At 38.5% G+C, this 24,415-nt stretch overlaps 3 protein-coding genes across 3 annotated transcripts; 2 read left to right on the top strand and 1 right to left on the bottom strand.

The window, feature by feature from the left end:
• Positions 1-5,876: 5,876 nt before the first annotated feature.
• On the top strand, positions 5,877-10,297 carry vri (nuclear factor interleukin-3-regulated vrille). Its single transcript, XM_002052384.4, has 3 exons — positions 5,877-6,487; positions 7,599-7,898; positions 7,963-10,297. Exons 1-3 carry the CDS (start codon positions 6,259-6,261, stop codon positions 9,759-9,761), a joined length of 2,328 nt encoding a protein of 775 aa, XP_002052420.1. The 5' UTR covers positions 5,877-6,258; the 3' UTR covers positions 9,762-10,297.
• A 1,407-nt stretch (positions 10,298-11,704) lies between these two features.
• Positions 11,705-12,532, top strand: LOC6628097 (thioredoxin domain-containing protein 5 homolog). Its single transcript, XM_002052385.4, has one exon. It carries the CDS (start codon positions 11,705-11,707, stop codon positions 12,530-12,532), a length of 828 nt encoding a protein of 275 aa, XP_002052421.3.
• A 7,121-nt stretch (positions 12,533-19,653) lies between these two features.
• On the bottom strand, positions 19,654-24,046 carry LOC6628098 (carbohydrate sulfotransferase 11). The gene is made up of 3 exons (XM_002052386.4): positions 23,949-24,046; positions 22,456-23,054; positions 19,654-21,529 (listed from the first exon to the last, which is right to left on the bottom strand). Exons 2-3 carry the CDS (start codon positions 22,970-22,972, stop codon positions 20,763-20,765), a joined length of 1,284 nt encoding a protein of 427 aa, XP_002052422.1. The 5' UTR covers positions 22,973-23,054; positions 23,949-24,046; the 3' UTR covers positions 19,654-20,762.
• Positions 24,047-24,415: the final 369 nt, after the last annotated feature.

Raw genomic sequence — 24,415 nt, 5'->3', positions numbered from 1 at the left:
ATCATTATCATTATCAATATCAATATCATTTTCATTATCAATATCATATTCATTATCATTATCATTACCATTATCATTATCGCATTATACCCAGGAACTGGGTTTCGCTAATGCTCAAGCATTCTATGCTCAAGTATAGAAATATACATAAGTGTGGATGTCAGGAATGTCGATTCTCAGTTAGACAAACTTCTCGTAATCTCTAGAAAGCTGAAACAGCAAAGACAAGAAGACAAGGCAAAAGAAGAGTAGACTGCATTAGCGTCATCTGTTACCCAAGTGATGGTGGCACAAAAAGGAGAAGGAGGGTAGGTCAAAAAAACGTAGCCTTAAAGAGAGTCGGGATAAAGAAAGTGTTAAACTAAAAAAAAAAAAACTATTCGATCATTCGGGAGCACAAAAACAATTGACATGCTATTAAAACTTTAAGCCGAACTCTTATAGGGTATCTCCTAGTCGGCCACTTCCGACTAGACCAGCATCGTTCCTACTAACTTTTAGTATCGTTGTCCCTCGCTTGGAGGGAAATTTAACTCAACAAGCTACGGTAAAAATGTCCCAGCTCTTAAGTCCGTCAGGACAAATTCTCCAATATAAATTCTATCTTTTTATCTATTACATATGTATGTACATTAACATTAGATAGTTGACAAACTTCATCATTGAAATGCATTTTTGGTCATTAAAATATTTTGGAACTTAGCAAAAAATAAGTTATTAGAAATTCTATGACAAATTGCATTACAGAGTATAAAAGAAAGCCGAACTGTAAGTATGTCACGTTGTTGCCGTTGCCATTGTTGTTGTTGTTGTTGATACAGCTATTATTACTCTTACTTGTGAGATTTGCGTCGCTGTCGCGGCGTGCATTGACTTTCCATTCATGTGTGCGTGTGTGTGGGTCGAAAAGCTAACGGAAAGATTTTTTGTTTGTATTTTGCTATAATTTTATTCTAATATTTTGTGTTTTTTTTTGTCACCTGAAAAAAACCAAATCAATCAAACACACACACTCACACACTATACATAAATATGCTACACATATATAAACAGGTGTGCAAGGATATCTAGATATAGGATAAGGATATTTGGCTTACAAGAACCTACATACATACATATAAATATTTAAATATGTGTACTAAGTGCCGTACACTTGCATATGTATGCACATGTATATAAATTGGGTATGACGCATTTCTTGCATTCACCCATTAATAACAAAGGCAACAACAATTACAACGAAGCGCAAAAGTTGCTCGATAAAAAGAAAGCAGAAAGCGAAGTCCGCGCGTCCTCCATTTCATTTCATTCATACATGCACACATGCATACATATGTATGTACATGCATATGTTTGCCTCTCGATGCGTAGATGTTTCCACACATGACGAGCGAGTTCTTCTGCATGACGCAAGAGAGCCTCTATTATCATTATACTGTTTGGCTCTCTCACTCTCTTTCTTTTCGCTCGCTGCCTCCTTTACTGCCCTCACGCATGAGCTTTTGGATTTTGCAATCGATCATTGAACTTTGGTTGTGAAAACTAGAGCAAGACCCAAATTTCTTCAAAGCTTTCGAGTCTTTGGCAGCCAATGCGCTGCTGCGTATTTAACTCTACACACATACATACGTACATAACTATCTATGTATATGCATACCATGTTATTGTATGCACAGAAGCTTTTTATATATGGTGTTATCGGCTTCCCTCTCTGTTGCTCTTACTCTCCGATTGCTGTAACGCTTTCTTTCTTGTTTGCTGCGATTGCCATTGCCGCTTATATCAAATGATTTCTACCGTTCTCTTGTCGTGTGATAAAATGAAACCAAACCGATTTACGAGGTGCCTGATAAGCGCGTATAATAAACATATTCGAAAGTATGAAATGTAAATAGGACAAAGAACAAGTACATACATACATATATAATACAGACACACATCAATTGTGTTAAAACATATACAAACATGCACATGCATGTTAATATATTCATGTAAAAAGTTTTAGGGGGGGAGGGGGTGGTATGGAATTTATTATCTGTCTAGAACAGTCTAACGGAGCACCAACTCCCCCCTTGCCCATGGGCAGCGATCGCAGTCAACTTCGCGTGAAACTTTTAACCCAAACTGTTTAGTTCAGATTTTTGGTTCAGTTTGGCAAAATGACGGCGACAGAAGATAAGAGAGAGCGTCGGCAAGCGTGTGTGTGAGTGAGTAGCTGGCTGCGTGTGCGTCTGCGGCAAGTTCATTCACATTTGCACTCATTACGCGGCCAAAGCCAAAACCAACGTTGACGCCGACGCCGACGCTGACGCTGACGTCGACGCGGCTGCTCTTGAAATTGAAACTTCTGCGGCCAGACGAAAGCTACAAGCAGCGCCTCTCTCGATTCGCCCCGCTCTGCAGCGACCCATATTAATACTAATGCATTGATATTTGCTTTTCACAATTTGCCTTAGGCCTGCAGTCCACTGCACGTTGCAGGTGACAAAATGTTTTCGTGGCTTAATAACAACAATTATCGCATGCCATTAGCATCGTTTTGTATGTCATGCAATGGGCGCAGCGAGTAACTGTAATTTTGCTGAATGCATAATCCGAATAACGAATAATCGCAGTGTCCGTCTGGACTCCTACGACCCACCCTTTTGTTCTGCAACGTGCCAACGACGTACAAGGTAAATTGCGAAATGTTGTTTTTTTTTTTGTTATTTTTTTGCGCTCCTAACATGTACGCCCCGCTTGCCGCCTTTTAACGCCATTACCTGTTCAGTAGGCCAGTCGGAAATCGCTTCGAACATGCTGTCACGTTTGCCGTTTGGCCGACTCACGTTTTTTCAACAGCACAGCTACCTTCGCAACGTGTCGCGCCGCAAACAGGTTGGAACACGATGATTGGGGGACAGGGTTTGAAGGATAAACCGGGAGCATGTCTGGATGGATTTGATTTTTCACGTTGTAAAGCCAGCTCCCCCCGCACACACGATTCTTTAGAAAATACAATTAGCGTTGAACCACTTTCTAGGTCAAATCGGGACTTGTTTTCCATGTTTCGTATTATAAATATTAATTTTCTATAGTTTTATTATATATTCAATATTAACAAATAATGTATCCGCATCGGACAAGGGTAGAAAGTGCATTTTTGTCAATACATGCATTCATTTGCATTTACAACAACTCAGAATATTACATAATTCCCCGCTCGCTGAGTGACACAACAGAGAACACGAGTATATAAAAAAATAAAAAATAAATGACTCATAACTGTTAATTAGTATTTGTGAGTTGAACAGGAGAAATAAATTAAAGTCATAGAACAATGAAATGAATATGAGTATGAATATAAATATGAGTATGAGTATGAGTATGAATATGAGTATGAATATGAGTATGAATATGAGTATGAATATGCATATGAAAATGAATATGAGTATGAATATGAATATGAATATGAATATGAATATTAATATGAGTATGAATATGAGTATGAAAATAAATATGAATATGAATAAGAGAAAGAATAAAAATAAGAATATGAATATGAATATGAATATGAATAGAAATATGAATACGAATAAAAATAAGTATAAGAATTGTAACAATTGGAAATCATGCGCACAAAGTTGGCGACTCGCTCATTTCCATCGCGGACTCAAGTCGCGAACACGTGAGCCACTGTCGCGGGAGCGTTGCACTGTCGACTGCACATTTCCCGACACGTGATCAGCGCCAGCGCCCGGCAAGTATCAAGTATAAATAGCCCGTCGTCAGCCTTAGGAGGCGTGGTGGCAGTGCTGCGTAAGGCGAAGGGGGCGGGTCGGCGGGCTGGCTGAGCTGTGTAGCTGGCGACAGCTTATATTACGTTCGCTGTTGCTGCTCTGCCGATTTCGACGCCGATGACGACGGCTCTGTTTCGTAACAGTCCGGCGTATTTGCACTAACATTATCTCACTCTAATATGTGCATACATAAGCACTCGCACAGATGTGTGTACATATATACTAAGCCATGCACCTGCGTTATAACCTAAGAGCAAATTTTATATTCCTATTCTCATTTACATTCATTATATCATTCTTTACGCAATTAACTGCAAACATTCAATCTTTGCATTTGAATAATGCTAACATATCCAGATTTTAAAATTCTGCATCCTGAACGGAAGTGGCTCGGATCACGTGTACCTGTCGCAGGAGCTGGAGCTCGAGTCGGATTCATATTCATATTCATATTCATATTCATATTCATATTCATATTGATATTCACATTCATACTCATATTCATATTCATATTCATATTGATATTCACATTCATACTCATATTCATATTCATATTCATATTCATATTCATATTCATATTCATATTCATATTCATATTCATATTCATATTCATATTCATTGCCCGATTTTGATAATTTTGCGATAATGAGTATTATTTCGAATTTATTACTGAATAATACATAAAAGTACGCTCACAATTATGAAATATAGATTGTTTATAATGACGCAAGTAACTGTCAATGTCAAAAAATATATATATAATATTGTTTTTGGAATCCGAAGAACTGAATTATCAATGCGAGTCTTACAATAAAAAAAACTCCGGCTTGCATTATTATCGCTTATGTAACTGTAGACTTATATGGGAATTGTTAATTAGTTATTATTATAAAAAATGTTGTTGCAATTGTTTTGCACACAATCTATATTCTTTACATTTTTACATATGTACATACTTGATGCAAATGAACAAAAGGGTAAAATTAATTGGAGTTTCTTCATCAGCTTCTTTTTAGTGAAAAAGCGGCGCTAGAATTTGTTATATAAGGTTTTAGGTTTAAATTCTATATCAAAGATCTAATCGAAATGAGATTTAAGCAAGCTCACCTCTCCCTACTGTTAATTGGGTATAAAGTTTCAAGCTCAAATTCATTGCCAAGGATTCTTATAAAAGTTCATTTCAGAATGGTTTTTGCTTTACAATTTTACTGAATCAGAGATCTGGATCGTGGATAGAAAAAAAATTGAACGAAAAAAGAGACTTTGCAATTTGTTTCCAAGATAACTCATCAAACTCAACATCATTCATCAAACTTAGAATCATTCATCAAACTCAGAATCATTCATTGAACTGAGCATCATTCTATTAGGCTTATTAAATGATTATGGATACAGGATAAGCAATAATATAAACAAGTCTAGATTAAATGAGATAGATAATGTATCTACGACTGTTTCACTTCAATTATTTAAGATGTAAGCACTTAAATTAGTGCAAGCATCCTTAGAGAGGCACCCTGCCAGACGACCTTCCAGCCAGGTTAATCCGTGGGCGTTCTAAGTAAGACGCTTGCGTCACCACAAAACATTGTGCACATGAAAACACATGTATAAATACAAACAAGAATACACATACATGGGCATATGCATGGATACATTGAATGCGGAGTGCCCAGTTAAATGCAACGCAATATCCTCATAAAACACCTTCCGCCCTTATCACTGCCATTGTCACTCACCTCACCGCTGATAGCCAACAGACGCAGTCACGTTCTAGTTTTCAAATGTACAGCTCAAAATGATTTCTGATTGCCGTTGATTACTCAACCATGGAATGTATGTATGTATATACGTATGGCAATGTGATCGGTTGCAACTGGCAGCGCGCAACAGGCGGGCAGCGTTCATAAGAGTATAATCAGATTGCAAACCGTTAAATTTCACTTTTCTCAATGGCCCACAGTTCTGGTTGTTAGCTTCGAACATGTTGGCATATGTTCGATGTTCGAAGGCAGTCGCGTGTCGCTACTGCGTGCAGCGGCAACGTGACCGGGCTCCGATTGGACTGCGGCTGCCGAGTGAAATGCTTTTACAAATTCAATTGCGATTCAGCATTCGTTCGAAGCGGTTGTGGATGCGCTTGCGAGCCGCGTTATATTTTGTGAATGGAGTGCAATCAAATCCCAGACAGTTAAATCTAAACAACCGTTACAAGTGTTTGGGACATGCAAAAAATTACAAAATAATAATAATAATAATAATAAAAAGAACACTTAATCTTCACTTCAAGTGCATTCTAGTGTAAAAACTTATTCTGGAATTACTAATAAACATTCAAGTGCACATGCATCAGTGTGTTTGGCTTGTTTGGCAATCCGATCGAATTGCAAATCTGAATGTTAATGCTAATGTTAAGTCAACAGTGCAATTACATGAACAATGCTTGAATAATTAAATGTGATCGGGCACTTAAAACATTATGTCGATAGAAAGCCCGTTGGAGCGAAAAGTTAACTTTTTTCATGAGACTGCAACAACTAAAAGTTTATTTATATTTAAAAACAACAACATCGTCCAGAACAATAATTTAACCGATAAACTGTGCAGCAACACAAAAAATAATAACAAAAGCAACATCAACAGCAACGGCTTCAACACACTGCATACGCAGTGCACTACTGTATCAGCAACAAATATTAAAGCTAGATGTAAGTGCAACAATAACAACATTCAGAATTTCTGATTGTTAATTTAAAACGCAAAACAAAACCCATGAAAAAGTAGAATGACACACGAGAGAAAGAGAGAGTGAGAGAGCGCGCAGCAGCAGCGCGCTTAGTCATGTTGTTTTTGTGAATTTCGACACAGGCAGCGGCAGCGACAGCGGCAGCGGCGCACCGATTGCAGCGAAGTGTTGTCGTCGTCTGTTGCTTTTATTTGTACCAATGTGGCTGCTGCTGTCGGCGTAGGAGTCGTAGGGGTTGCCGGCGGCTACGACGTTGGCAGCGTCTGGCTGCTGACGTGAGTAGCCAGTTTATAGAAACGATTATGAATGTATGTGTGCGCGAGCGTGTGTGTGTGTGTGCTGTAGCACGTTGAACTGCAAATGCCAATTTGATGGTCACGGTGAGGGTGAGGTGACAACAACAGCAACAGCAACAGCAACACAAAACAGAATACCGACCAATCCGTGTGATTTCTTGTTTACGTTGCCATTTTCGTTTGCATGTGTGTGTGTGTGTGTGTCGATTGAGTGTATACGTGTACTTGTTGTTGTGCGTTCTTTGTGCTGGTGCTGTCGTCTAATTCACTGATTCTTGCATCATTTGCCGTAATCATTGTGTAAATGGCTGGCCGCCTTAAAAACGAAAGCTCATGTGCATACAGTACACGTATCTACATACATACATGCATACACAAGACGTACATGTATGCATGCATGCATGTATGCTTATTCATGCAATTGTATGCATGTACAAAATTATAATATGTATGCATGTGTGTGTGTAAGAAAAAGACAAGGCCAAGGACCAGATAAACAATGACTGAGCAGGCGTATGCATGTGTGTGTGTGTATGTATGTAACATATACCCACATGCATACAAATACGTATGTATGTAGTGTATGTTTGTTTGGCCAAACAAGATCATATTAAAATGTGTTCACAATAATTAACGTACATACAATATATATATATTAAATATTATTATAATATTATATGCATGTATAATTAACTAAAATTCTAAAATATGGAAAATCTATAAAAGAAAACTGAATTGTGGCCTCATATTAAAGTTGATCTTGCATTTTCTTTACAGTTAGACAAACAGGGCAGAAGCTTCAGCTGCCGCTGCTGCAGCAAGAAGAACAAGAGCGCTTGAGGGACAGCGTAAGCAGCCAATTAGCGCAGCTGCTACCGCTTAAGCAGGAGCAGGAACTGCGGGTGATCACGACGCCGACCGCAATGCCCGAGGTGCTCGCCGGTACACCCACACAATCGCAGAATAAAGCATCTGCTGTCGCAGCATCCGTATCCGTATCCATGATGAGCAGTGTGCGCTTGGCAACCATTTCACCCAGTCTGTCCATGAACGGCAGTTCCAACGAGGCCACAAATTGTAAGTAGATTCGGTAAAGTGAACACTTTGCAACTGTTTATCATTTGATTTATCTATGCTGCAGTGCATCCCCTGTCCATGTACGGCGGCTCAATAAGCCCACAGTCAAACGATAGCGGCATGTCGGACGGCCACTCGCACAGCCTGAGCAAGTTTGTGCCGGGCAACGGTTACGCGGACAGCCATGGCCACAGTTTGATGAGTAAATCGGCCGGACAGAGCAGCGCCGTGGGTGAGGCACAATCCACACTGACGGCCGCCCAGAAGGAGCTCTTCTCGCAGCGCAAACAGCGCGAGTTTACGCCCGATAACAAGAAGGATGAAAGCTACTGGGACCGGCGGCGACGCAACAATGAGGCGGCCAAACGAAGTCGCGAGAAGCGGCGCTACAACGACATGGTCCTGGAGCAGCGTGTTATTGAGTTAACCAAAGAGAATCATGTGCTGAAGGCGCAGCTGGACGCTATTCGCGATAAGTTTAATATCTCGGGCGAGAATCTGGTGAGCGTGGAGAAAATTCTCGCCTCTTTGCCCACCAGCGAGCAGGTGCTCAGCAATACGAAGCGCGCCAAGATGAGCAGCAGCAGCAACTCTTGCTCCTCTTCATCTTCGGGCTCCTCGCCGGCTGGTGCCGGCTGCAGCTCACCGACCGCGCACACACACAGCGGCTACATTAGCTCCAATGCACCCTTGCTCTCGCCCATCGTGTACGGACCGAGCGGCAATTCTGCCAGCGAGTCATTGACATCATCATCATCGTCCAACAAGAATGGCCAGCATCATCTGGGGCAGCATGGACCACCACCACCACCGCCGCCGCCCCATCCCCAATCCCATCCGCATTCGCATTCACATCCGTACCACCAGCTGCAACAGCCAGCCCATCATCAGCAAGTGCAGGACGCTGCTCCAGCCTCAGCCTCAATGGATGGACACAACCGGCCGCCAAGCAACGCCATCGCCAATCTGCATGTGCTGCAACAAGCGCTGCACCGCAACGTGAGACCCCAGGATTTGGACAGTCTGCGCAAAGTTGTGGCCGTTGGAGCGCTATACAACGCGGCGACTGTAGGCGCGGCATCGCCAGCCGGCGCGACGATATATACACCTGCACCAGTGAATGCCAATGCCAGCGCAAGTTCACCCACAGCCGGATACGTTGCCATCAGCAAAGATCAGCTGGAAGCTAGCTATGTGGAGGGTGCCGTCAGCAGCAGTGCGGTGGATACAGTGAGCAGCACCTGCTCCGCGGTCGTCAGCTCGGCTGCGGCCAGCGTGCTGAATCTGTCGAGACGTGCCTGTTCGCCCAGCTACGATCACATGCTGTCCTCGACCACATGCCTGACGTCCCATCGCTCGTCGGCGTCTTCGTGCGCCTCGTCGTCAGGCGCCGTTTCCGGCGATGATGAGCAGGAGCATGATGTTGCCGATGTGGCTGCTCGCTCGCAGGATTCGCATGCGCTGGCCTGCATGCAGCGCAGCAGTCCAGCACATGGCAGCGAAGCCAACAACTGTCTGCCATTGAAGCTGCGCCACAAGTCGCATCTGGGCGATAAGGATGCGGCCGCAACGGCCCTGCTATCGCTGCAGCACATCAAGCAGGAGCCCAACTGCAATCGCTCCTCGCCGCCCGCATGGAACGATGGCGGCGACAATTCCAGCGACGAGCGCGACTCGGGCATTTCGATTGCCAGCGCCGAATGGACGGCACAGTTTCAGCGCAAGCTGCTGGCGCCCAAAGATGCTGTCGTATCGGTTGCTGTTGTCGCCAACGTGGATCGCGATCAAATGCTCAAAAGCCAATTGGAGCGACTCGAATCGGAGGTGGCCAGCATCAAGAGCATGATGATCCTGGCCGATTAGATTGACAGGCGCAAGGGGAGAGAGAGCGAAGAGACAGACACAAAACATGTAAAGAAGGCAAACAATTTGTTTTGATATATAAGTATATTTTGACGCCGATGTTGCTATGGCCAGACGTATGAGGCGTTCTCTGAGCAAGCAGATGCTGCTGATCCCTAAATGTGCACACCCATCCCATGTCCAGGGGCAGCTGAGGGAAGGCCGCTGTGCTTTCAGATTTGTTGCCATTGGGTATTTCTGTGTAGAGTTTCGATAAATATGGATATGCGATTAACTACTTATATAGATCTCGTTTAATTAGGAGCGCAAATAATTGGCCGCCGCCGCACTTCAAAATCAACTAGCTGGTTTTTTTTTCTTTTTAGTTTTCTTCGATTGTCCCAAATACATCATAGTATGCATGTATGTACAGTGTGTGTGTACATCAATGAACACTTTTTGGAGCTGAAAACGTAAAGAAATGAAGAAAAAAAAAAAACTATATACTATGCTTTAACCGATTACTCATTGTTGTTCTCTAAATGTATATTTATGTATAATTTAATCAAAACAATCCTAAGTATTTACTGTTGTACATTAAACATAAGTTAAAATAGGTTCTAATATTGTATGTATGCAACTAGTTTTCAGCTCGTTAAATTTCCATTTTCATCAGCTGTGTAAAAATATTCCTAAATTATCATTGTACATATACGCATGGCAATATATTTAGGCAGAAATAATTAAATATATTATTATAAGAGTAGGATAGCAGCATTAAGTATAATTGCAAAAGCAAAGCTTATTTATTATTACCATATCACAAAGCAAATACGATAAACAATTAGTTAAGTTAAGTAATTGAACCATTAACAATTTCCAACAGGCGTCCAATACTAGAAGTTTTCAAAATATGTGTATAGCTGGTTAGCTATGAAAAGGCTTTCCATACAGGAAATGATTAAAATTTCAACAATAATCTGCATATATCGATGTTTAAACTATTTTGGATTTTATAGTGTATGTACGGATTCGGATTTATAAAATCGGATCCAAGATAAAGCATGCCAAGGCCGTGTTTGCATTGCATTGTTTTATGTGCTTTGCTTGACATTAACATTTGCCGAGGGCAACATTTAGTTAATAAGTATATATAAGTTCTATTACCGATAATTCTATATCCTAATAATTATTTATACCTATTGTTAACCCAACTCGTTTGTAAACATATATATATATATATATATATCTATTTGATTGTCACACCTTGCATAATAAAGGTGTGACATTCCATAAATATATAAATAAATAAAAAAAACATGCATTGCGATTACACGTATTCAATATTGATCTATGCAAATAAAACAATTTATATTGATTAAATATAGAATAACATATTATTTAAAACTAAAATCTTGATAATTGAGTTGCAAAAAGATTGTTTGCTTGTACGCAAAAAAAAAAGAAAAAGAAAATGCCTTCATATAAAAGTAAAATATCTATTAAATATATATATAATATATAATTTGCATCGAGCTAATTAGTTTTTAGTTTATCACTAACCAAACAACATTTAGAAAGAGAGAGAGAGCACTGAGAGTAAGTGTGAGCGAGATAAAAAGACACAGCACAAATCATATGGAAGAGAGTAAGCCGAAGCAGTTGCCCGTAGTGTAAGCGAATAAGAAGACATCATATGTATATCTTGCTCAGTTGCTCAGTTGCTCGCGTTTTTGGACCTGATGTCTACAATAATTTTCGGCACACTATTTTCGTTCGGCATGTCCCAGTCTAAATGTTGTTTGGTTAGTGCTGTAAAGCAACAGGACGTACTTACCTTTGATATAGATGTAAAAGAATGTTTTTTTTGTCAAATTTTGAAAATTATGCTAGTCAAAACGTGTCCAATTCAATTGACTTTGTTTATACTTCTGGCAAACTTCAGCGTTCCGGCAAAATTATCAATGGGCAAATCGATCGTGTCGCTCAATCCGGAGAGTTTTGAAAGCGCCTCGAAAAGTCGCATTTTTTTTGTTGAGTTTTATGTGCCAGGATGTTCGAGCTGTTCCCGTTTGTACGTGCTCTTAACTAACTTGCTGGCCACCATCGAGCACAGCTCCAATAATAATAATAATAATATTACAATTGCCGCCATGGACTGTGAAAAACATGAAAAGTTTTGTATCGATAGAAATATAAGCAGCTATCCAAGTTTAGCGCTATTCGAGAAGGGCGGCACGCAATACAAACTCTTCAACGGATCAGCTGAGCTCTACACATTGATCAAGTTTTTGAGCCTGCCAAATATTTCCAATTATCCGGCGGATCGTGTACGCAGAGCCGAAACGAGCTGCACGCCCGGCCGTGTGCTCAAACTGAAATCGGATACGTTCCGGGCGACAATTGCCAGCGGGCGATTTTTTATCAAATTTTTCTCATCCACTTGCCACTATTGCACGGAACTGGCGCCCATTTGGACGGAACTGGCCAAAGGATTGACCGATCAGACTTTATGTATTGCCGAGTACGATTGCGTGTCCGAGAGATCCATTTGCAATGAACTGAACATAAAAACTGTGCCGACAATTCTCTGGTTCCAGGACGGTCGAGTTATCCAAAGGTATACGGGCGCACGGCACATCGATAACCTGCGCACCTTTGTCGAGGAGATGCTCAATGGAACCTACAGGTCGGCGGCTCTGGCAACAATCACAGTCAATAGGGCCCCGAGCATAATGTGTACTGCACTTGTCTTTGTTTACATTTACATAACACAGGGCTATTACCCATAAATTGTCTCGGTCTCCGCTTCTAGAATATCAATATATATATATATATATCGGGTATCTTTAGCTATCGCAATCTCCTTGCTAGCTCCTTAATAGGGATCGGTAGCCTCGACTGGCATTACAAAATTCAAATTCAACAGAAAAAACTTAAGGGTTTTCTTTTTCTCAAAATCGATGGGTTTCAAAAAGTTGTTGACCAAAAAACGATTTCCATCTTTTTGAGCATATCTCGGCCAAATAATGTTCGATTTTGGTATTTTAGAGCATTTTGGATTTCAGTATCGACAAAAAAAAATCAAACGGGTTACATTAGGTTTTTCTCAAATTCTGGGTCGGTTCGAAAATCAAAAACTTTTTTGAATATCTCGCTTAAATATCGTCTGATTTGGGCATGCGATATCTTTTTAAGTTCGTAAGAATTCCAACTTTTCATTGACATATAAACAAAATGAAATTCGATGGGTTTCAGAAAGTTGTTGACCAAAAAACGATTTCCATCTTTTTGAGCATATCTCGGCCAAATAGTGTTCGATTTTGGTATTTTAGAGCATTTTGGATTTCAGTGTCGATTGGCATTAAGAAATATAAAAATCTTAATTTTGACATAAATCGACAAAAAAAAATCAAACGGGTTACATTAGGTTTTTCTCAAATTCTGGGTCGGTTCGAAAATCAAAAACTTTTTTGAATATCTCGCTTAAATATCGTCTGATTTGGGCATGCGATATCTTTTTAAGTTCGTAAGAATTCCTACTTTTCATTGACATATAAACAAAATGAAATTCGATGGGTTTTAAAAAGTTGTGGACCAAAAAACGATACCCATGTGAAACCAACCTTTTTTTTCGAATATTTCGACCATTTTAGCATTAGCATTAGCATTAGCATTAGTATTAGATTATTAACAAAACATTTATGTACTATTTATTTATTAAGACTTTTATTAAGTTGCCAACAAAAAAGTTGAATAATATCGTTGAAACATAATTCAAGTTTGCTCCTCAATTTCGGTTTCATTTACATGGAATACAATCGAAAATAGGTATAATAAGTAAAGGTTTTGTTTATATATGTACGTAAAATATTCAATTATGTATATATATATATAATTAAGTTTTACACGTTAGGTTACTATAAAAAAATATATTTCAATTTATTATTTTCACTTAACGGCTACTTTTGTTGAGTACATTCAGATTTGCTTCCCGAATATGAACTGATTTATCTAACTGTTGCGGTCGCTTAGCAAACTTCGCTTTGAGAGAGTTTGAGTCAAAATTGAGTGAAGTTTGAGCTGCGTCAGCAATTATGCGTGGGATAGTACTCTGATGGGAACATTGACAGTGGCGTGATATTTAGGGTGAATTGTTTATGTCTACCAAAGGGGGACAGTTTGATCTTGACCAATGTCGATGTTATCACCAGGCTCTTTGTTTACAATATTAGAAATGTTTATAATTGTGCTTATGCTTATGTGCTAAGATATGTTAAAGGGTGGGTGCGACTATGGATATGTCACTCCCCCAACCATTAGAAAAGTGCCTGTCCTCAGGTGTTTAAGTTTGGATATAGTGTAACATTTTCTTCTTTTACAATTGGTATATCTCCTATTATTGTAGGTGTTTCTTCTACTTTGGGTTTTTTATATTTTATAATTAATTTCTTAGGTATGCTTTTGAACTTATATGTCAAATACAGTGTTAAACTTATTAATATGATTACAAATATGGTTATTGTAATTATCTGGAATACATTGTTAAATTTTGTATGTGCATTTATAATTTGTTTCGTTTGTACAAACGAAAGTGGTTCTAATTTTATAACATCATTGCTTACGTAAATGCTTTGAGTATAATCTAACATATTGTTTGAAATTGAAATTTCATTAATTTGCAATGAACAATTAAAGATTTTTATTATATTGTTTCCTTCTATTGTTATTTCGTTATTTATACAATTATGGTTTAATATAGTTTTTGGTAAATTCCAAGTTAAAATTATATTTGGTTCTATGTAGTTGATTTGAAAATTTTGCAAAATTTTAGTATAACTACATTCTGATGTTATTTGGTTTAAAATTCCTGTTAAACATTCATTATTAATTAATTTTTTTGTTTCTCTGCTATAAACTTTTTTATCTTGGGTAAAATATTTTTCATGAGCTATTTCTGTCAAAATATTATTATTTTCATCCGGGTATGGAATTATTTCGAATACCGGGCTTTTTATTATTTCTCGAGGAATATGGGATATTATCAGTATTTCGTTTGTATCTGATTTAAACCAAGTGGAAGTTTTTGTATTCAACAATTTCTCAGAATTAACATGCAACAAATAGTCATGTTTTAGTAATTTTGGGTTAAAAATTCCTAATCTTGTGAGCTGCATTCCCATCTCAATGTCTTCTATATATTCTGTAAAGTGTTGTAAGTTAAATATAAGGATATCTAATTTCTTTCCTTTTTGTTTCTCTTGATCTAGTTCGTTCATGATTTCTATTCCTTTGTTTATAGCTTCTATTATGTAATTTAATTCGTTAACCTGAACGCTGTTTTCTGCTAAGTTGCTTATTTTTTGTTCAATTTCTGCTTTGTCTTCTTGATTTAATGTTCCAAATAAGTATTTATATGCTGTTCCTACTATGTTAACTAAACCTCTTTTGCTACGTTTGGCTATTTTTAAGCCGTTTATTTCTCTGTTTAATTTTTCTACTAGGTATTCGATTTGTATAAGGTTATTGAATTCTTTACTTTGTTCAATTAAATTGTTAAAAGTTTCTTCGGTTTTTGTTGAGGTTATTTATTAGTTTTTCTTTATTAGCTTGAGTGTCATACTCTGGTGTACCTGCATATATGAATATGTCCGCTGGTGTTCTGTTAGTCGTTTTGTGCTTTGTTTTATGATTGTACGTGTAGAGTATAGTTTCAAATTTTGTAAGTTTATTTTCGACGTCTGAGTCGCTGTTAATGATTCTTAGTTTTTCGTTAACTGTCTTATGAAATCGTTCTACGTCGGATATACCGTTTTTACTAGTGGTTATATTAATATTTACTGCTTCTGATTTTAGCCATAATTGTAAAGCTGTGCACATAAAAGCTGAGTCTTTGTCTGCCTTTATTTCGATGGGTTTACCCATTTGGTTGAACACTTGTAATATAGCTCGTTTGGTTTCTAGCCAGTCTCTACTTTTTATTTCTATTAATGATGCAAATTTTGAATAGATATCAATGCAAGATAAAAATTGTTTATCTCCTACTATGTAAAAATCCATTACATATTTTTCTCGGATATTAGCGATTTCCGGAGTTATTTCGAAAGTTAATTTTGTATCTCTGTGTTCTGTTTTTGCGATGTTGCAAATCTCACATTCATTTATTAGATTTTGAATTAGATTTTGATAATCTGGGAAATAGTGGGTTTCTTTGAACCAATTGATAGTTTTTTCAATTCCTGGATGTAATAATTCTTTGTGCTTTTTTAATATTAATTCTTTGAATTCTGCGTATGTTTGAAGGTCTATTAATTTTGTACTAGTTTTCATTGCCTTTGTTGAATTATTCGGACTTATTATTTCTAAGTAGGCTTCTTGAAAAATTGGAAAATCTGCTTCGTTGTGGAAGTATAGCACACTTTTCTTTGTGCATAAGTATTCTTTTATTAATTCTTTGGCATGCGTATTAGTCATGTCTTTGTACGTAATTTTTATGTTGGTTTTGTGAAAGTAATTCGTAACTTTTGTTTCGTTCTCGGTTCCTTTTTCAAATTCTATTTGTCGATTATAATAATTAAGTGGTCTTTCTGTGATTTGTAAATGGTTACTGTTGTCTTCTTGAGCACTATGTATTGTTGCTCTTGTGCTAATTGTATCTTCGCCTAAGAAGTTTTCGTTTAATTGAATTCTGGACAGAGCATCTGCCACATAATTTTCTTTTCCTGGGACGTATTTAATTTGGAAATCAAACTCATTTAGCTTGATCTTCCACCTTTGTAATTTCATGTTAGGTTCTTTCATATTATTTAACCAGACGAGTGGTCTGTGATCACTAAGGATTTGAAATTGTCGACCAAAGAGATAGGACCTAAAGTATTTAGTGGCCCAAACGATTGCTAATAATTCTTTTTCAATCGTTGAATAATTTAACTCATGCTCGTTGAGAGTTCTACTTGCATAGCATATAGGCTTATGCTCTTGCGAAAGGACGGCCCCTATTGCCATATTACTCGCGTCTGTAGTTAATGAAAATGGTTTTTCGAAGTTAGGGTATATTAAAATTGGGTCGGATGTTATGAGTACTTTTAGCTTTTCAAACGCTAGCTCGTAGTCTCTGTCTTTTATATTGATTTTTGCTCCCTTTTTTAATTTAAGTGTTAATGGTTTTACTATATTAGCGAAATTTGGTATAAATTTCCTATAGAAACCACATAATCCTAGAAATGATTTAATTTCTTTTGGGGTTTTTGGAATTGGGAATTTGACAATTGCTTGTATCTTGTTGGGATTTGGTTTTATACCCTCAGTTGTGATGATGTGACCGAGAAATTCAGTTTCTTTTCTCATAAACTCGCATTTATCCAACTGTAGTTTTAAGTTAGCTTCTCTAAGCTTCTTAAATACCTTTTGTAGCGACAAAATGTGTTCCTCCAATGAAGTGGAAAAAATAATAATGTCGTCTAAGTAGACCAGACAATCTTTAAAAATTAAATCTTCTAAGAGATTGTTCATACAACGTTGGAACGTTGCAGGTGCATTCTTAAGACCAAATGGCATGCGAGTGTACTCGTAATGGCCATGTTTAGTCGAAAATGCGGTCTTGGGTATTGAACCAGGATCCATTTGGATTTGGTGGAAGCCTTTGGCTAGATCAATGGTTGTGAAATATTGACATTTTCCAAGTTTGTCTAATATTTCATCCATGATCGGGATAGGGTATTTATCATTAATAGTTAGTTCATTGAGATTGCGGTAATCTATGACTAACCGGAATTTTTGCTTTCCAGATGCATCGTTTTTCTTTGGAACGATTATTACTGGTGAGCAGTAAGGGGATTTGGATTTACGTATGATATTTTGTTTTATCATATCGCTTATTTGTTTATTTACTTCCTCATCGTATATTTGAGGATATTTGTATGGACGCTTGTAAATTGGGTCCTCATGTTTCGTTAGAATTTTGTGTTTAATTGTACTAGTGAAAGTCAAATTGTCACCTTCATGGTACTGGATATCACGAAATTCATGTAAAACTTTTTTTATTTTTTCTTTTTCTTCTGAGTTTAGGTGCTCTAGCCTAAACTCATTGTTTTCTATTAATTCATTATTAATAGCGAAGTTAAATGGTCTGTCCTCTGTTGAGGGTGGATCAAGGCACTCTTGTGCGGTCATGTCCTCTTCGACCTCTTCGTCATTATATCTAAAACAAAAGTTAAATTCTCCTAAGGTTACGGATCCTTGTGCATAGTCTATTTTTGCTTGACATGCCTCAAGGTATTCTCTCCCAATCAGAACATCATAATGCTCTGAGAAGTCGTGAATATAGAATTTTTGTTTGCTCGGACAAATTTTGCTTGCTCCTAATCGTATACTTTGTTTTAATTCAATAACACCATTTATGGTGTGAACCTTTAATGTTTCGTTGTAAACTGGAAAATTTAAGCGGTTTGTTTTCATTAGATTTATGGTTGAACCTGTGTCGATGACACATTTTAGAACTTCGTCATTCATAATCAATTTTATGAATGGATTTCTTCTGTTTGTTCCGAGGCTTGCTGATGAAAATTTTCGGATGTATCCATTTTCATCTGCCCACTGTTACTATCTCTTTGACGTTTAGTCGGAGGGTTTGGTGCATTCAAGCGTGAATGGGACTGATTTTGGTAGTTTAAGGGATTTTGGTATCTACCTTGACTTAATTTCTGTTGGAACTCGTGGTGAGCTTTCTGATTGTCTTCGGACTTATTATGCTGTTTATTTTGTGCGTGATAACTCTGATTCGTGTTGGAATAGCCACTTGAAATGGTGGTTGGGTTAGCATTTTGCTGATAATTTCCCATGTTCCTACGATTGTTATTTGGATTTCCCTGAACATTATTATTTTTAGGTTTTTCAGTAACGCTATTTTCATATAATCCCTCTCTTTGAGCTACTTGCTTTAGTTTTTGTGTCGACGTAATGTCGTGTCTGGCTAACATCATGAAAAGCCTATCTGGTAATTTTTTTGTAATAACATCTTTGATTGTGTTATTCATAGCATTTGTATAAAGGGTTGTATTGCTAGGTATATTTTCTAGTGCTAACTTATTTAAAATAACAAAAGATTTATTCTCGAGCTCCTCGATGAACTTACGGACGTTTCCTTGGTAATTCGTGTTGTATAAGCGTCGAAGGAGTTCTTCAAATGGTGTCTGCACTTTGTATTCTTCAATCAATGCGTTTCTCAGCTCCTGCCAAGTGTTGGCTGCTGTCCTTTGTGATATTCTCTGAGCATCTCCTGTGACTTGCAATTCGATGGCTCCGTATAAGATGCTATGTTGTCTAACATCTCGGGTTGGATACAGGTGTAGGATGTAATCTATCCTTTTAATGAAGGCGTTTAGTTGATCCGTTGATCCGTCAAAGCTTGGCACCTGTCTAAGTTGTGAAAGGGCCTGGTTGAGGTGTTGTTCTGATAATTCCATTGTCATCTTGGTGTAATACACTTTTTTTTGAATAGTTTTGAGTTTGTAGGTTTGAACTTTATTGTTCTTTGATTTTGCACTTTTATTTTAAGTTAAAGTTTGTGATGGATTATTGTGTAAATGTTTTTTTTTTTTTTTGTGTGTGTGTCTTAAAAAGACTCAGTAATAACGTATTGCAGGGATCAAACGATATGCAAAGCCAGTCGTTATTAACTGTAGTAGCTTTATTGCCCAAAGGGTCAATATTATTAAGCTACTAATGACCCGAAGGTTCTTGTGCGGATACGTATTCGAGAAAATTTTTATTACACTCCGACAACACTTTCGGTCGCGATTGTGCGTTAGATCTGGGAATTAATTATCCTTTAGCGATCTTTAATTTTTCCCGACGTATCCTACCGGCTGCGCCAATTAAGTTTTACACGTTAGGTTACTATAAAAAAATATATTTCAATTTATTATTTTCACTTAACGGCTACTTTTGTTGAGTACATTCAGATTTGCTTCCCGAATATGAACTGATTTATCTAACTGTTGCGGTCGCTTAGCAAACTTCGCTTTGAGAGAGTTTGAGTCAAAATTGAGTGAAGTTTGAGCTGCGTCAGCAATTATGCGTGGGATAGTACTCTGATGGGAACATTGACAGTGGCGTGATATTTAGGGTGAATTGTTTATGTCTACCAAAGGGGGACAGTTTGATCTTGACCAATGTCGATGTTATCACCAGGCTCTTTGTTTACAATATTAGAAATGTTTATAATTGTGCTTATGCTTATGTGCTAAGATATGTTAAAGGGTGGGTGCGACTATGGATATGTCACTATATATATGTACATATATGTTGTGTATACGTTAAGTTTAAACATCACATGAATAGTTTACATCAGATTTCTGTAAATATTTGCAGATTTGTTTTCGCTAACGATCTTCGCCTTCTCTGTAGCCCCTTTAACTTGCGATTTGCGATAGAATAGGAAAAAAGCCCATCCCATTCGGTTCACAAAAGGTAAAAACATTGATGAAGACCTGAACTGTACGTAAAATGCAGCTGTGCATTTTTTTTTTTTTTTTTTTTTTTTTGTGCAAATCTTTCCTAGAGTTCATAGAGAATGCGTCGAGGGTGTAAATATGTTTATTGTAAATATCTATATATATATATTATATATGTATATGGTTTTTTTTTATACTTAAAATTGTTCGTTTTTAAGGTAGGTGGTGTGTGTGTGTGTGTGTGTGTGTGTGTTAGGAAAATAATAGTAATGCAACTGAGAGAACTACGCTGAGGATTGTCCCTAAAAAGGGGGCGTGCCAGTGGAACTGTATAGTTGTAAGTTTAGGATTTGAACGACTGCCTCAAAAAATGCATAAAAATAAGTCATTGGCATCCCAGTGTAAGATTTTGTGAACATACTGTGCGACATTTGGAAAACTTTGATTTGGCCAAACACATTGTTCGATTAAGTTAATTTTGTAGTTTCATCATTCGGTTGGGTTTCATTTGTTGTCTTTTTGTTGTGATCTTCTTTTCCAGTTTCAAGATTGTTTTCAGCTAGCTTGTTCAGTCTGGTCCAGCGATAATCGATCTTGGCGCTGAGGTTGCATTTGCGGTTCTTCTTCCTGCATTTCCAATGGCTGTCGTTGCGGTTGTACTTTGATCCGTGCTCCAGGAATGCACCATATTGTAGTATTTGAGATAGTCATAGTCGAATAGCTCGAAATCAATGCGATAAATCTTGAGCAATTGGTCCAATGTGGACCGATCGAGATCGGCAAAATAGCGCTCCACCAGCTCCTCGGATTTGACGCCGTTGCGAGCGCGATTCGCGATTTTGCGCAGCTTGCGTCGCGGCAGCTTGCCCAGCAGCAGGGACTCGAGGCCCGCCTGCCTTATGATGAACTCCGAGTCGCGCTGGAATGTCTCCGTTTTGCCAATGATGCTGAAATTAACGCTGCAAGGTGTGCAGAAGCTGTACACAGGCGCCCAGTGCTCGTCAAACCGATTGCCCGTCGCGTGCTCCTGGATGAGAAAGCGCACGAACTCCTCGAAGGTGGGACCACAGCGGGGAAACGTTCCGCTTGCGCTGCGGCGGCGAAAACGTTGGACGACCTTGGTGCCCAGCGCCTTGTAGAAACTGTTGCGATTGCCCTCCAGCTTGTTGCGATATGCGCTCAGAATCCGCTCGAACGGATCGCGCACAAACAGAAAGGACAATGCGCTGGGCAATAGTTCCAGCAGCTCTGCCAGTCCCGGTCGAGGGAAGCGCTGTCGGGCTAGTTCCAGCGGCTGCACTTCCGTTCGCTGCAGATACTTTAGATCGTAGCCAGCTAAGGAAACAAAAACATGATATAGAGGAAACATATATAGAAAGATATAGGAATCTAGCTCTTAAGACTTAAGAGAAAATACATTATGCCCCTTTCACAAATTCGTTATTCGACTAGGAGACAATCTAAATGGAACGCGAAGCTCCTATTACAGTCATTCTAGCTTTCAGATTCTTAGAAAATTAACATTTCTTCCAGATTATTAATATTTAACATTTATTCCAGATTATTAGAAATATAACAGTTCTTCCAGGTGTGAAGAAAATTAACATTTCTTCCAGATTATTAAATATTTAACATTTCTTCCAAATTATTAAATATTTAACATTTCTTCCAGATTCTTAGAAATTTAACATTTCTTTCAGATTATTAAATATTTAACACTTTTTCAGATGATTAAATATTTAACATTTCTTCCAGATTCTCAGAAATTTAACATATCTTCCAGATTCTTAGAAATTTAACATTTCTTCCAAATTATGAAATATTTAACATTTCTTCCAGATTCTTAGAAATTTAACATTTCTTCCAGATTCTTAGAAATTTAACATTTCTTCCAGATTCTTAGAAATTTAACATTTCTTCCAGGTTCTTAGAAATCTAACACTTTTTCAGATGATTAAATATTTAACACTTCTTCCAGATTCTCCAAAATTTAACATTTAGTCCAGATTCTTAGAACTTAGAACTGTAACATTTCTTCCAAACTGAGGAGGCACGGGAGGAGATAGATTTTTAGACCAAAGCAGCTTGTGATCCATTGACAATGGGTTCACGGCCCCAAAAGTAAGCTAGACTCTTTGTTATATAATCATAATGTTCAAACCAACATGTGGTGCTTATTGCAGTTCTTTCGCTTAATGAAGAGATTGTGAAGATTGGCAAAACCTATATGAACCCAACTTTAGCCCTTTTTCTTTACTCACCCAGTATGTTGAAGTAGTACAACCAGGTGCTGCTGGCCGCCTTGAAGACATTGCACCACACGAGATTGTTGTGGCCGGGCGATATGAAGAACTCCCAGGGATTTGGCGGATACTTATCGTGCAGCTTGTATCGCCCGCACACGGTCGCCAAATGCTCGCGGCGCAGCTTTAAGTCCCGTTCGGTGCGGCTGTGCAGCTCCTCCGAATACTCGTAAGCCGGATTCAATGTGCTCGTTGAACCGGCCGATATATCGCTAGCCACTGCAGAGCTGCCATTCGCCACACTTGGTCGTATGCGTTGCTTAACGCGTTGGCGATGCAGTTGCTTGAGCTTTAGCTTCGACGGTTCAGCGTATTCTGCCGCCTCAAAGCCGGAGGTCGTGGTACGTTCCCGATGCTCGAATGCGTTTAGCGATTCCCGGAACAGGAAGGCAAAATAGAAGATGCCCACCAAGACAAAAGTGCCTATTTTCAGGTACGTATGTAGGCGTCGTCCGGATGGCAAACGGATGTGCATTTTGAGTGGAGTCTGCGGATCCTTCTTCTCCTGCCCGGCTTACAGCGCCAACATGTTAAGGACTGTCGATGGGCTGGTGAAACTAAATATTCAAACGTGCAACAATTAATTTAATATTTAAACGGGGATGGGGTCAGGGGTCACGCTCTTCCATTATTAATTGAACCCAAGGATCTCAGAACCTCGAAGAGCTAGAGATTTGAAATTTCGAACCTAGATACTTCTTTCGCCCGCGCAGAGTTTGTTTCCGATTATCGATAACTTGCCCCGCTTACAGGAAATCGATAAAAATCGTTATCGAAACCCGGTTTTTTGAGAAAATCTCTTCTATTTGAAGTGTGGTAGAGTCAACAAATTGTTGATTCTATTTGAGTATACACCATATATATATCAAGTATTTTTAATTTTATAGCTATTTTATTTTGGAGCTTATTCGAATATTCTATCGGACAATACGATATACTGCTAAAAATTGCAACAGGATCGCTTAAAAAACACAAAAGTTATTTAAGAAAACGTGTGCCTATATTGTGACACGTGTTTGCGGCAAGAATTTCTGTATACATGCACACACACACACACACACACATGCACACAGCATTGAAACTGCGTTTGTATTGTTTTGCGTGCTGCTATCTTAATACGTTTGTTTTTTTTTTCGCAGCGAGCGAACTGTTGATTTGGCTGTCGCGTAGAGGCGACGGCGAGTGGCGCTGTGTGTTACGGGTTCGAGTCTCGGTTTTACTTTTTTTTTATTATTTATTTTTTTATTACTGCTAAAGCAGAGAAACTTGTAGCGCGAACTGCTTTTGGCATGGGCAGATGCAGTTTCAGGGTATTCCGAACTGTTTTTCACTGCACTTTGGATGAAACAGTCAACGAATCCCACTGTTATTGTTTATTAAAATTGATTTTTCCGTTTTGTATAGTTATTGTACATTCTGGTGTATACACCACTTTCTGCTTGGTGCCCCACCTAGGTTTATTGGTTACTGCACTTTCGGTTGGTCTGCCTGCCTGAGCACCTTGTCGTCTGCTCCAAAGGGCGACTCACACTCAACTGTCGGCTGGTCCTTGCTGGCCGCCTGGGATACTGCTAAGCAAAGCCTCTTTTATCCAAACGTTCTGCGCACGCGCTGAGAGAGCAATTGCTCTGCTCTGCCAATTAACATTATATAGAAAACACTCCAATTAATTGAAGCACTTGCGTCTGTCAGGCATCTACATATCAAGTGAATCCTGTGATATGAATTTGAGCTCGGAATGCCCGAAATATTTTTGAGCTAAGATACTTGAAAATAATTTTGGGTTCAATCGAATGGTAGACTTGGTAGCCAAGATACTACGGGTAGCTTTTAATTTCCCTCAGGAGTTGATAGTTATAAATAATATTTAAAGCACTTGACACGGGTAAGGCCGGGCAATACTAGGGTTTTGAAGAAA

Source organism: Drosophila virilis, chromosome 4 (assembly GCF_030788295.1).
Source record: "Drosophila virilis strain 15010-1051.87 chromosome 4, Dvir_AGI_RSII-ME, whole genome shotgun sequence".
NCBI lineage: Eukaryota > Metazoa > Arthropoda > Insecta > Diptera > Drosophilidae > Drosophila > Drosophila virilis.
Note: the sequence above shows the minus strand (reverse complement) of the source record. Positions and strands in the feature narration are given on the sequence as shown.

Coding starts and splice junctions, on each gene's coding strand:
- vri (XM_002052384.4), top strand. CDS start 6,259: ATGTCGATAGAAAGCCCGTTGGAGCGAAAAGTTAACTTTTTTCATGAG. Junction 6,488..7,598: donor AACAAATATTAAAGCTAGAT/GTAAGTGCAACA, acceptor TTTTCTTTACAG/TTAGACAAACAGGGCAGAAG. Junction 7,899..7,962: donor TTCCAACGAGGCCACAAATT/GTAAGTAGATTC, acceptor TCTATGCTGCAG/TGCATCCCCTGTCCATGTAC.
- LOC6628097 (XM_002052385.4), top strand. CDS start 11,705: ATGGGCAAATCGATCGTGTCGCTCAATCCGGAGAGTTTTGAAAGCGCC.
- LOC6628098 (XM_002052386.4), bottom strand. CDS start 22,972: ATGCACATCCGTTTGCCATCCGGACGACGCCTACATACGTACCTGAAA. Junction 21,530..22,455: donor GTACTACTTCAACATACTGG/GTGAGTAAAGAA, acceptor TTGTTTCCTTAG/CTGGCTACGATCTAAAGTAT.